This window comes from Amphiura filiformis, unplaced genomic scaffold (genome assembly GCF_039555335.1).
Source record: "Amphiura filiformis unplaced genomic scaffold, Afil_fr2py scaffold_30, whole genome shotgun sequence".
In the NCBI taxonomy this organism is placed as follows: domain Eukaryota; kingdom Metazoa; phylum Echinodermata; class Ophiuroidea; order Amphilepidida; family Amphiuridae; genus Amphiura; species Amphiura filiformis.
The window spans coordinates 910,560-925,114 of NW_027305494.1; the positions used below are offsets into that span (position 1 = coordinate 910,560).

A 14,555-nucleotide genomic window follows, 5' to 3' on the forward strand; every position below is an offset into this window, starting at 1 on the left:
TTAGCAGACCTGCCATGACCCATAGGGGCTGTCACAGCAGAATCTACCGTGTCGACTGGTATCCTCCTGCTGCAAAACCCGCTAGGGTTTTCGCTGGTGGTTACCGCTCTGCTGCCTGCTACTTTGCTCCGACGTATAGTCAGTGCTTTCGCTGGCTGCTGAGCCTTTGGACGCTTAGCAGTCCCGAAGGAACCGCTTGCTTGTCCGGGGACCGGAGCCCCTTAAGCAGACCTGCCATGACCCATAGGGGCTGTCACAGCAGAATCCACCGTGTCGACCTTACCAGTGCCCTTGGTAGATTTCTTCTTCGCCTTATGGCGATGGCGACGGAGCCTATCCAAATCGTCAAGCTGGAACTCGGAGAGTCCTAAGCAAAAGAAAGACATCTAGAAGATCATGAGCACTCCCTGGGTGAAACAGAGCGGGTGTGGGTCCCGCTCCGTCACCAGGAAGGGCAAGCCCGACAGGGCCGAGGCGAAGCGAGGAGAAAAGGGAGGGGGGCACGACCCCCCCCAACACGCGACTCAAGCCCAGTAAGCAAACCTGAGCACGGAGGCTGTTCGCTAACGTTAGTGGTAAAGTAAGGACTGGCTAACTTTATTACTAAAATGTCAGACGGGTCCCTACCAATCCCCACCGTATGAATATCTGATTAACTCGCCTTTATTGGACGGTAATGAAGACATAACGATAGAGTAATCACCCTAACATAGCAACAATAACCTACCGTACATGAAATACAATGTGTATGTACAAACATCTATTGTAACTTACAGGCTGCAATGGTTGTTTACGTGGGAAACAACATGAATGGCGTCAACGCGCGGCCCCTTTGAATTGCTCGTGTGTCCCGTATACAAACGGCGGCACGATATGTAGCTAAGTTTTGGATCGTTTTTTTTTTTGTCACTTTTTCGTCAGAAAATGCCGTCAAAACTATCCTCAGCCGAACCAGACCGGCTTGGTTTTACCTAAGGTGTGAAACTACAACCGATATCTCGCCTTTGGTCGAGAAATTGATACACAGTGCTATGAACAATCGATAGGCACGCCTGTGTCAGTCGGAGACCAAGGAGGATAAGGGTCGATCATATGGTGTGACGTCACCTTTTGGGTGAGTCCACCGGGGGATCGGGGGTTTTTGTTATTTATTCATTTATGTGGGACAAAATGACTATTGGTTTTTTTCCGCATCTCGGGATCGATGCAAGAAGTATCTTAATCAACATCGGAAACGGTAAGATCGACCGGTGTACTGAGTCAGAGGTAAGCGATACCGGCCTATAGTTGGAGGGTTTAGTGCGATCTCCTTTTTTGGCGCCCTCTACGGAGGCGCCAAAATATAGGCATGACTTTGTGATTCTTTGTGAAAAGCTTCTAATTTCACTCTTGCTAGATTGACTTCGCAATTGTTTTGCTAAAATTATGCCCAGCTCAGAAATAAAACCACAATTTGCTTGGATTTTATTTTATTATTGTTTTCTGATATGCACAGGATAAAATGGTGAGCGTATATTCTTTGTTTAAAATACAAAATTAGGATTTATAAAAACACCAAATAAATCCTGACCTTTGTATGGGTTCAACCAGTTTACCGTGGTGCCTTAGAAACCCGATAGACGCGTGACATTTGACCATACACTAGGATCCACAACATGCTCATCTATCATGGGAACAGTTCTTAAGCCCTAATACATTTGTAGGCCTACTTTCATCCTTTGAAAATTTGGGTACACAAACTCATACTCTGCAACTTGAGGTCAAATTTTGCACTATGATTATGTAATTGAGGTTATTGGACTATGCCATTGGGATGAGACTATTGTGGTCCATAGTGATAAGATCAATTAACGAGGACTCTACTGATGGCTTTTGTTTGCTAATTACCATAGAATCTATATAGCGGTTATTGCCAAAGTTGCAATATGGTGGCACAATTGGGCGGAAAACTGTATGCAAACAACACGGCATATTAATTATACATGTTCTACATTGTTGTATTTTAAAACACTGAAGACCAAAATTGACGTTATTGCCATGATTGGATCATGGAGGTAGTAAGCCTACTACAACTCTGGCGGAAATTTGTTGCCACACCAGGGCCATACCAGCACGCTTCTGGTGTTAAAAGCACGCAATCGAAGCTAAATATGGGATAGTTCCGTATTATTTTTGTATAATAGTTGCAAATGCACATTCAGATTACACTTGCCCCTTCCCCACCCCCACCCCCACCCCCCATTTTCCAATGTTGGGAGACTGTAATGTAGAAATGATGACGATTTTGTCCAAATCAACATTGCAATAGGGGAGCGGGAAGGATGTTGGCCAATTAACGCTCAGGTGTGGCAACATTTTTCGCCAAGGTTGTAGCTATACTACCTCCATGATTGGATTAAGTAAATAACTAAATCCTGTTATCTACCCAGCAATGTTTGCTTATCATAATAATTGTAACAAACTGTAGACAGAAAAGGCAAACAGACAGAAATTTAGAGTTTTAAATTAGAGAGTTGACAGGAAGTTGTAAGAGTTAAATTGTTATGGATATGATTGGTGTAAGAACGAAAAAGTTGAATGTCAGATCAAAGTCATCCGAGGTGAATTAAGTAATGTCAATCACAAATTGTTACAGGTCATTTGAGGTGGACTAAGTTTATATTTGGATTGTCAGAACACCTTCCCCAATCAGACACATTTCTCTTGTTTGGCTTGACTTTGCAAAGAGCGCCTAATTTCGGTCTTGCTAGATTTACTTCGCAACTGTTTTGCTTAAAAGTATGCCCAGCTTAGAAATAAAACCACAATTTGCTTGGATTTTATTTTATTATTGTTTTCTGATTTGTTCGGGATAAAATGTTGTGCGTATATTCTTTGTTTAAAATACAAAATGAATGGACTTCTTTCTATGCTAATATTACATTATTGTTTTAAAGAGAAAAAAAAGTATCCAAACAGTTGGGCGCCCATTCCTTTTTTAAAGGAATTTTTATTGAAGATTGGAGTAACATTGGCACTCCTCCAATCTTCAGGCAAATTTCCTGTCTCGAGTGATTTCCGAAAGATGGTCGCCAGGGCTGGCGCAATCTCCTTTGCCCCCATCTTAAGGATACGTGCAGGCACGCCAGTCAGGTCCTGTCGCTTTGTTTGGGTCAAGATCGGTCAGTAGCTTTGTGATACCATTTGTGGATATGTGTATGTCAGGCATGCATGGAAACTTTGGGCCTGGTATGTGTGGGAGATTATCAACTATTTCCTGTTGAAAGACCGACTCAAATTGTTGGTTTAGAATGTCAGCCTTTTTGACATTCTCAGAGATAAGTGTACCATCACTTTTTAAAGTTGGGACACCAAAGGAGTCTCTTTTTAGACTCTTAATGAAGGAATAGAATTTCTTCATTGACTCTGAACATGTATCTCTGACATACTGACGATAGTTCGACGCCGATTGCCGGTTCAATTCTTTATGTAAGTGATCGAAAGATCTCCCAGTCATCGGTGTTATTTGAGTGTTTGGCCTTAATAAAAGCTTTTTTCTTTTTCCTGTATATCCGTGATACATTACGATTGAACCACGTGTGGCTTTTGTGAGGAGTAACTACCTTGGTAGGGATGTTTTTATCCATGGTACCTTTGACCCTAGTGCAGAAGTCATCCACTGTGACCATATCTGAACAGATATCTTGAAAGTCACTGCTTATGTCTGTGAGATCTTCTTTAATGGCTGACCAATCTGCCTTGTGATAAAGGTGAATTCTCCTAGGTTTGGACCTATTTACTTTAGGACGGGTGTTAATTGTGACCAGTGGGATACCAGTATGGTCACTCATCCCAGGTAAAATCCTCACTCTGTCCATCAAGGTAGGGTTTGACATAAAGAAGAGGTCTAGTATATTAGTTCCATTTGTTTCCAAGTTGAAAAGACTAGCTAAGCATGGATCAATAGTCATGAAACAAACATAATTTGCAAGGTCTTGATGTACTCTGTTCAATGCAGTAAATTTGATCATTATCTACCCATGTTGCACTAGATAGCAAATCAGTACAGTAAAATTGAAATGGACGCAATGCATTGTGGGAAGTGTAAGATATCTTCTGTGGATGAGCATTATTGAGGTTAAAATGAACTTAAAATATGTGCTCCTGGAAACCTTATCCTGAAATGTAGACCATGTAAATGATGCTAAGAGTCCTTGGTATAGCAAGTGCAAGCTCAAGAAAAGAAGCGTCGTTATCGTAGGATGTCTATCACCAGATCCTAATCAAGAGGATGCCTGGATGCTTTGTACACATCCACTGAGCTTTTAAGCATCGTGACACGCTCACTGTGGCCATGATCTAAGTGTCTTGTGAAAAGCATGACAAACTTCTCCATTTATCGGTTTGTAATGAGATGTGCAGTCTATAATCTGGTTCAGTTTACAAGTTGAATCACACTCTATTATTTTCATTCAAATCAGTTCTTACAAGAAATGCCCCAAAAAGGAAAATGTTGAAACTTTAATGTATTGCTGCTAGCTGCAAGTGACTTACTTGAACAAGTTGCTGGCACTGAGCTTTATTTAAAATGGATGATCATGAAATTGGCACAAAAATATAATAAGGTTATCTGAAATATAGCAAAAAGGCTATGATGTTATGTAAATTATTTTTTAATATCAAGAGAAAAAATACAGTTTGCACCACCTTGCCCATTTTGCCCCTTCCTATACATTTATTTTTACCATTTCCATTGTATGCATCAACATCACTCAAAGAAAGACCCCTTTTATATCTGTGTAGAATGTGTGACCCACAAAGATTCAAATTTGAAAAAACAAAACCAATCACTGAAATAATTTTTTGGGCAACAACATTTAAAAGAACACAAAGAATGATATGCTTTCACCCCTCCACAAAAAAAAATTAAAATAAAATAAAATGTGCAATTATTACCCTCTCCCATACAATTGGGAACATAGATTGTCAAACAATTGTTTACTGATTTTAAAAGAATATAGAGCATTCAAATAACATTTTTTAAAGAATTTGGTAATGAAAATGTCAATAGAATTTGGCAACCATTATTACCCGCGCAGCCAAATGCGATTACACAATGGTCAAAATCTCTAGTCTGATCCCTAATCATAACATGCATGTATTGATATTAGGATTAAATGTTAAACTTTTGCCCTTGTAACGCCTTGTATACTGTATCTTATCTTATCTACGATTTTACGATAATAAGAGAAGTGTCAATTAGGACAAACATTTGGGGTTTTTTTTAGATAATACATGGTAATTGTTTTGTTACAATTTAGGTGGTGAAAAAGTTTACAAACTGTATGTTAGAAAATACCAAAAATATTTTCAACATGTCATAAGAACATACAAGTAAATAAAAATTCCTTTAAAAAAAGGAATGGGGCGCCCAATGGGAGCTGTGCTGACTCCCACTTTGGACGTGACGCGTATGTAGGGCCCTTTTCACCATCGCTGTCATCCAAAGACCCCATTACCAGCACATGCTCTGTCACCCAAAGACCCCATTTTTTTCCTTTACATCTGTCACCCAAAGACCCCATTAGATCTGTCACCCTAATATACAATACAATACAACCAAGCATTTATATAGCGCCCTCCAAGGACCACAGTGCTTTCCAGAAACAATATTTCCATCTGAACAGCAATGAGTCGTCTATCACTGATTTTCGAGGCTTCTTTTGGCTCTCACCCAAAGACCTAATTAAAAAAAGTTAAAAAAGATAAAAGAACTTCCAGGAAGAATATGTTAACATACCACAGTGCCAAGAGTTAACAGCATTGGCAAGCTATTAAAGTAGCCAAGTTATTATGTTCTGTACACAAATTCTGTATGCATTCATGTATTATTCATCGAATAAGGATCTATGTGATCTAAAATATTAAAATCTGAGCAAGAACTGCTAAGAAGTTACTAAGTATACATATGCGGCCAACCCTTTCAAACAAGTTGTATATTTAGCACTACATTGTGTGACTGACTCAGCTTTTGAATTTTCGAGTACTGTATGTTACAATATTTGCCTAAGTTTCATAATCCTTGAGCCAAGCTCCTAATACAATACACTAACTTAAAGTTAGGCTTCGACTTGACAAAATTTGTCCAAAGATTTGGAGAGAAATATTCAGACAATTCATTGACCGAGTATGTAATTTGTAGATGCTGCAGTCAACTGGTCAACCCAATAATCAAGAAGCACATACATGTGTACTCTAGTAAACTAATGGTCATAGCTCATGCTATATTGATGGAGTTTCATGAAACATTGGCTTTTAGCGGTTGTACGGACTCATGATTGGAAGGTTGCATGTTCGCACCCTGGCAGTGGTGCTATGTTTTGTGCCCATATAGACAAGGCCCTTAACCTCTATTGTCTCTCTCTACCCAGGTGTATAAATGGGTACCTGTATCCGCATATATAGTGCTAGGAAGGTAAAACAGGTCACTCATTGAGTGAGTGCTAGTTAATTTGGGCCAAACGCCAAGGAAAAGGAGATGGGAATTTCGGCTTTTGAACATTGCTCTATTTGCTCCACCATGACTTTTACCTGACCTCAAGGTTTTAGGATTAGGGTATAGTTAGGATTAAAAAAATAGCTAGAATAAGGATTATGGATCAATGGGGTTGTTGACCACTATTCTATAGAGCTGTGTTCACATTTGCTGACGAACATCCAGCGGAATTTGATCGCTGAAGTTGCTAGTAGTGATAGGCGCTGCCAGGAATAGTGGTAGTGTGAAGCGTAAGTTCCATTAGGCTTATGTTCGATGATTTACTTCTGACAAAAGTCAGGAGTAACGAGCTAGGCGCAATCTCCGCCAGGCGTATGTTGCAATGTGAACGCTGCTACACTTGGCACCTTGTGTAAGTTTGACCTTTTTATGGGCAGAAGCTAAGAAATTACATTTCGCGTGGTTGACAAAGGTCACAGAAACACCGGAAGTGGTAGCCGATGTTACGCCGACCAGAAGTGAATGCTTTGTGGAAATGGTCGGTGTAGTACTAGGAGTATAGGCAGTAGGCTAGGTGCTGACATGCAGTAGGAAGAGGGAAAATATTTGTGGGGTTTTTATCAATGTTAGCATAAGTTTTCGCCGGGTGAAACTCAAAATGTGAACATGCCTTATCGTATTTGAAGTGTTTTGCCCTTTAACCCTAACTTCCTACCTGGTTTTTCACAGTAGCCACCAGGGCAGACAAAACAATACAATACAATTTCACTTAAACTCTACACCATACAAAAGCATACAAATTTGCTTACAGACTTGCAACAAATTATAACCACTACACCATACAAAAGCATACAGGCATTTAAGTGGGAAACTACTACACCATACAAAACCATACAGGCATTAGAAGTAGTAAACTACTGCACCATACAAAACCATACAGGCATACAGGCCTAAAAATGATAACCACTACACCATACAAAACCATACAGGCATTTATAAACTAGTAAACTACTACACCATACAAAACAACACAGACATTCACCTAGTAACTACTACACCATACAAAACCATACAAAGGTATTCCAGTAAGTAACTACTACACCATACAAAACCACACAGCTGAATTGAGCTGATGCAAAACCATGCAGGGATTCCTAATGGTAACTACTACACCATACAAAACAATACAAAGGCTAACCCCTACAGTAGCAATATCCCTAGCCATTTTCTTTCTACTGTAATGTGTAGCTGATAAGCCACGCGCAATTAGGGTCATATTTATACCGTAATGTCTAGCTGATAAGCCACAGTGCAACTAGGGTCATATATTATACTGTAATGTCTAGCTGATAAACCACAGCGCAACTAGTTGTAAATACTATGTAGGCCTACTGTGTCAGTGAAATAAGCTGCAGGACTTTTGATGTTTTATGTTAATTATTTGTGTGTGTGTGTTTTTTTTTTTGGGGGGGGGGGGTAATTAATTTGTAATTAATTCAAATTTAATACGTAATACTGTATCTAAAAGTTTATTATGCTCCATTTTTATTTTGTAAATTGTTTTTGTAGCCCCAACCTGAAAATTTGAACCAGAATTACTATTTTTGGATTTGTTTGACCTATAAAACAATTTATTTTGGTAGAATCGGCAAGTTCATTATACTTCCTTCTGACATCCTCATTGTTATACTAAGTACACCAAATTCTAGTGTAGTAAATCGTTCAGGTGTTATAATGGTATTAGTGACCACTAACTTACATACTAGTATTTTGTAAGAAGGGAAAGAACAGCATCTCAATAATAAGATGTAATCTTCTCTGGTTAAATCCAGATCTTAAAAGTCTTGCTTCCTTCAAAAGAAAGATTATGATTTATTCAGTGATTATGATTTAAATTTTACAGTCTAATTATTTTGCATTATGTTTTTGACATGTAGGCCTAAATCTATAGACCTAAATTATATTTACACTAGGAAATCCCCTTCATGTTTGTTTACACTAAAAAGAAGACAATTGTAATTTAACTGCTCCCAATTGTAGAGTGTCAACATATTTAATATAAGCATACATGGCTTTAGAGGCAAAAGGACTGAAACCTTAAGCTCTCTCATTCAAAAGGCTAGTGGGAGGGGTGGTTTTTTTTTTTTTTTTTTTTTTTGATTTTTTTTGTGTTTTTTTTTTTTCCAAATCTTTGTTTTTCAAAAGTTTAAACATTATGCTGCCTTGAGCTTAAATGTTCATGCCTGTGCCTGTGTCAGCGCCAGCATAAAAACATCTTGCAAACCGCACATCCCATTAGGGTGAGCACTAGACCCCCATGTTCCAAGCATAGGACACAAGGATGAGGCCTTCTAAACGTGAAGCCTCAATCCGCTTTGTATCGCTGGGGAACTTATGTCTTCCATGTGCAGGGTGTGCGGCTGGCACTTGCTCGCTGTGGGCGTCCCATGATAAAATGATTTCCACTATATATTTTCCACTGTTTATATAGGCATTTCTCCTGCCATATGCTAATTTTCAAGTCATGTGATGTGTAGCATAAAAGAGTAGACCCTTTCCCACTATGCTAATTTTCAAGTCACCTGATGTATTCAATTCAATGTTATTCTGTAAAATGAAAGAGGAGAGCGTGGCCTAGCGGTTAAGGCATAGGACTGTGAACCCAAGGGTCAAGGGTTCGAATCCCAGGTCCGGCTCTTTGTGTCCTTGAGCAAGACACTTCACTCTACTTGCTTAGTGCTTCGGAGGGCACTTTAAGCTGTCGGTCCTGTACATGCATATTTTCTCACATTAATGTAGTGTGCACGCGTTAAAGAACGCCACAGGCTATTCGAAAAGAGCAGGGATCATCCCGGTCATGTTGACTGTACTTCAAAATACACTCATCTACTCTAGGTTCCAGAGTAAAAAATAAGTACAGCTTGTCTGTACGCAGTGCGACAATACTCATACATATGAGGGAGGCACTTATAAGGAAGAAGAAGAAGAAGAAGAAAGACCCATTCCAGCCTTATGCTAATTTTCTTCAAGTTACATGATTTATTCAATTGAAAACATGTAAATTCAAATTCTTCACTGAATTCAATCTATCATGTGACTTGGAATGGCGGCAATGATTACATAACCATTGCCGCCATTCCACGTCACATGATACATTGATGATTTACATGTTTAAAGCAGATTTACATGTTAAAGAACAATGTTATTTAATTATCATCCCAATTTGCATATAGCGGGAAAATAGTCCAATAGCAATGCAGGATACATCATGTGACTTAAAATGGCGGGGAAAAAAGTATATATATAGGGGTCCCAAGCTCAAAATCATTCCCTTTCTTCGTGACTCTCATCCAGTCAAGATGTCTGCACGCGAGCTTAGAGACTTGCAATCAAACTTGCATGACAACGAGCAGGAGATATTCCTGGATGAAGTTCTAAAAAAAAAGCGAGAGAAGAGAGTGAAGAGAAGTCGAGAGGAAAGGGCAATGGAAGATGTGAGCGAAGAGGAAGAAGCTTCTCAGGTGGAGAAGAGGAAAAAGAAGAAGAAGAAGCAGGAGGCATGCTCACCGCTCACAAAATCAAAGATCCATGGGATCATAGAGACTGCGAAGTCTAAAGAAGATCAGGAGGAGGAGGATCGTAGAAGAAGTGCTGCAAATTGGGCAGCCATTAGGAGATACAACGATTCTGTCCCTGGTGAGAGTTCAATGGCTAAGAAGCTTAAGAAGAAGACAAAGAAGATGAAGAAGACGAACCGGCCAGCCACAGAGTCTGAAACTGAAGAGCTGGATCTGCCTGCTAAGAAGGCTAAGAAGAAAACAAAGAAGACGAACCGGCCAGCCACAGACTATGAGAGTGAAGAGGTGGATCTCCCTGCTACAAATATTCCTCTGCGAACACAACCGAAGCCAAAAAAGAAAAGAGTTGTTCCACCAGCATCTTCTGTCCACGTTAGTGATGACGATGACTGGACGGCAGAAGGGAGCCATGTGAAGGTCGAGGACTTTGATGGGCCGACACCAAGGGGACCAACCTTCAAAATCACCCCTACATCTTCACCAGCAGAGCTTTTTTAAGATTTTTTCATCTTGGCTATTTATAGAGATAGCCAAGTGGACCTCCAAGCTGCTGAAGAGGGCCGGGTTCAGACCTACAACAGAACCCGAGGTTCGAGCTTATTTTGGCCTGAGAATTGTGATGGGCTTGGTTAAAGTCCCAACACAAAAGACTACTGGTCTACACACCCAGCCTACCACAACCAGCTGGTTTCGAGGACTATGACTAAGACAAGGTTCGAGAGAATCTCACAATGTCTGGCGTGCCAGGTTCCAGATGAGTCCCCTGACAATATAGAAGATAAATCTCACCGCTACTGCAGTAAGGCTCATCCTCTTTTTCATATTCAGAATGTCTGGGACGAGGTGAACAGAAACTGCCTACGTCGCTTCAATCCGGCATCAGACCTCGCTCTGGATGAGGCCATGGTTAAATATAAGGGGTTTCTTGCATGGTGTAAGAAGTTTTTTATGCCTTTGAAGCCTATTAGAGCTGGATTTAAGCTGTATGCGATCTGCGAGTCGGCATCTGGATACATGTGTAATTTCATGATCCATCCAACATCTCCAACCAATACAGCAGTGACGATGAAGGAGATTGTTATGGAGGTAACAAGTCCATATCTGGACGTCTTCCATCGATTTTACACAGACAAGCTGTACACTAGCGTGGCTGTGGCTGAAGAGCTTCTACAAAAGAAGACATACATCACTGGCGCTGTGAAATCGAACAGCAAGGGGCTGCCACTGGCTCTATCCAACAGTGTCAAGAACCCAGACCACAAGACCATCGCCGCCATGGCAAAGGCAGATCGGGGTCTCTTCTATGGCAGACAGAAAGGACAGCTGACCTGCGTGATATGGAAAGACAGCAAGGTGGTGCAGTTTCTGTCAACTGCTCATCAACTATATGGCCAACCTTCGGACACCCTGACACGAAAGGTAAAGGAAGCTGGGCAACAGAAACGAGTACAGAAGGCGATTCATGCACCTCGACAAGCAATTAGTTACACAAAAAACATGGGTGGAGTTGATCGGCATGATCAACTGAGATCGTACTACACATGCGCCCGCAAAGTCGCAGAAATGGTGGAAGCAACTTTTATTCTTCCTCATGGATGCAGCCCGAGTGAATGCCTACATCTGTTTTAAGTTGAGCAGAGAGGCTGCAGAGGCAGCTGCTGCAACAAGGCGCACACAACCAGCAGGGACTTCTAGAAGTTGTAACGCCCATCTAGAGCTAACAGTTCTAGAGATGGATAACGACTCTGATTCCGTCAGCATTGATTCTCAGGCCTCATCAGGTGATTCATCGGACAGCGATGACGATGATTTCGGGAGCTCATCTCATGCTGACTTCACACTTGATCTTGCGGTTGGGCTGATCGCTGGATTTGCCGAGGGCATGCCTCAAAAACAACAGCGGCATCCTCTGTTGCACCAGTTGCAGCTGCAAATGCTCACGGTGGTCATGGTGGTTTAGTAAAGATGGACGCCGAGTATCCGAAGAGATGCTGCTGGTGCAAAAAGGTGGGCAAGACGACCAAATCAGGAAATCCTATAGTCTCACGATTTGGTTGTGCTGTTTGCAATGTGCATTTCTGCAAGGGAACACAATGCTACCAGCTCCATCATGATGCTCCTTGGCTGGATGTTGAGACTACCTCTGAAGAGTCAGATTAAATGTGATGGAAGAGTTAAGAGGGTCAGTCATTCCACAGTGCCTACTGGTTAAATGTGGACTGCTCCAGGACTGAGCATTGTGTGTCAGGTCGTCTCAGTGGGAGGAGACAGGTCAGCTAATCTTTCCTTTTACTTGTTCTCATTTCTTCACCAAATCAACTCCAGTTGGCAAGGGTTAGTTGTGATTCCAGAGCTACATGGTAGGGTTAGAGGCGCTGGATGCTGTCAACTTACTACAGACTAGTTTGGTCATTTGGATCTTCCATTTGACGTTGACCGGCGTATCCCCATATGGGCAAAGTGTCTTGCTTTGTCAATTTATAACCTAGTATGGGTGCCAACTGGTGCTTGATCTTCTTTTATTAGCTGACCTGTCTGGTGCATCCTTCATCTTTAGGCCATAGTCATGCCACAATTTGTATTTTTGGCCACTTCTTTTCTGTATTTGGCAAAATAATGTGCTGTTTTTTCATAGCTTACTGTGGCATGCATGTATACCCGGTATTTAAAAAAGGTTATTAATTGTCTTGGGGGACTTAGATGTGCGTTCGTCTTGCCTAAGCGCCAAGACAGTTCTTAGCTAAAAAAAAATAAAAAAATAAAAAAATGTGCAAGTGATAGATTGTCCTGGGGGACTTGGATGTGGTACCCTTGCCTAAGCGCCAGGACAGTCTTGATGCCACCAAAAAAGCACAAAAAAATAAAAATTCAAAAGATGGGGATCAAGGTAGAAGCGTTCCCGCTCGTGGTTCCCGAGAAGTTCATAAGGAAGTATAATGAACTTGCCGATTCTACCCCAAAATTAATTGATTAAAAAAAAAATCAAACAATTATCCAAAAATAGTATTCTGGTTAAAATTTTCGGGTTGGTGGCTGCAAAAACAATTGACAAAAAGTGAAGCATAATTTACTTTTTAATATAATAAAAGAATTAATTACGAATTAATTACCACCCCTCCAAAAAAAACACAAATAATTATATGACATTTTTTATAACATCAAAAGTCCTTCGTAGCTTATTTCAATGACATTGCATAGTATTCTAGTTGCACTGTGGTTCATCCGCTAGACATTACAGTAAAATATATGACCCTAGTTGCACTGTGGTTTATCAGCTGCACATTGCAGTATAATATATGACACTAGTTGCACCCTGGTTTATCAGCTAGACATTACGGTATAATATATATGAAACTAGTTGAGCTGTGGCTTATCAGCTAGACAATACAGTATAATAAATATGTCCCTAGTTGTGCTGTGGTTTATCAGCTAGATATATTGGTGTAACCCAACCTGACCCTAAAATTAGGCCCGACCCTAGAGGGTTTTTTTTTTTTTCATTTTTATTCAATTCAATTTATTATTTTTTTATTTTTTATTTTTAGGCGTAATATATGATCCTACATATAGTATTACCACACCATACAAATCATACAATTGGTGAACTTGTTTGTTACTGGACCATACAAAATCATACAGTTTGATTTGTGCAGAGTACTACACCATACAAAACAATACACAACTTTCACTATTTTCTGTTGTATTGTTTTGTATGGTGTAGTGGTTACTGCATGGGTCCATATCAATACACACAGAGCCAAATATCATTTCAGTACTACACCATACAAAACAACACAACAGTGAAACATCTGGTTCTATACCATGGCCTACAAAACAAGACACAGCTAATATATGTTAAACACTACACCATACAAAACCATACGGTTGGTGAACATGTAACTACTAGACCATACAAAAGCATACAGTTATCTATGCCCGTGTTAACGGGGCATAGATATTGTATTTGTTGTGTTTAGTCTTCGGCTTCTCCTTATCTGCCCGTGCTAACGGGCATAGATATTCTGCTTATGCTCTTTATTCTTCTCCTCCTCTTTATCTATGCCCGTGTTAACGGGGCATAGATATTCTGCTTATGCTCTTTATTCTTCTCCTCCTCTTTATCTATGCCCGTGTTAACGGGGCATAGATATTCTGCTTATGCTCTTTATTCTTCTCCTCCTCTTTCGTCTTCTTCTTCTCCTCCTCAAGATCAGTCCTTTGCACTCCTCTAGCTCAAGAACTAAAGTAGCCTCGGGGCCCATACTTGGTATAATGATGGCCCATGACCCTAGAAACATCCTTTGGTACACCTGACCCCAGAGGTCAAAGGTCATGGGCTACAGGGGGCAATATGTGTAAAATTTGAAACATCTCTAGCTCAAGAACTATAGCGCCCTCAGGGTTCATACTTAGTATAATTATGACCCATGACCTCTAAAAGTATTTTATGCTAGCAATGACCCCAGAGGTCAAAGTTCATAGGCTACAGGGAGCAATATGTG

At 40.5% G+C, this 14,555-nt stretch overlaps 2 protein-coding genes across 2 annotated transcripts in view; one reads left to right on the forward strand and one right to left on the reverse strand.

Annotated features, from left to right (window-relative positions):
* Positions 1 to 14,555, reverse strand: part of LOC140143859 (spectrin beta chain, erythrocytic-like) — a 224,963-nt gene that overhangs the window by 59,601 nt on the left and 150,807 nt on the right. The gene's annotated exons all lie outside the window — the stretch shown is intronic.
* Positions 10,753 to 12,013, forward strand: LOC140143853 (piggyBac transposable element-derived protein 4-like). The gene is given in 2 exon segments (XM_072165666.1): positions 10,753 to 11,604; positions 11,606 to 12,013. Coding segments are annotated over 2 exon segments (1,260 nt in total).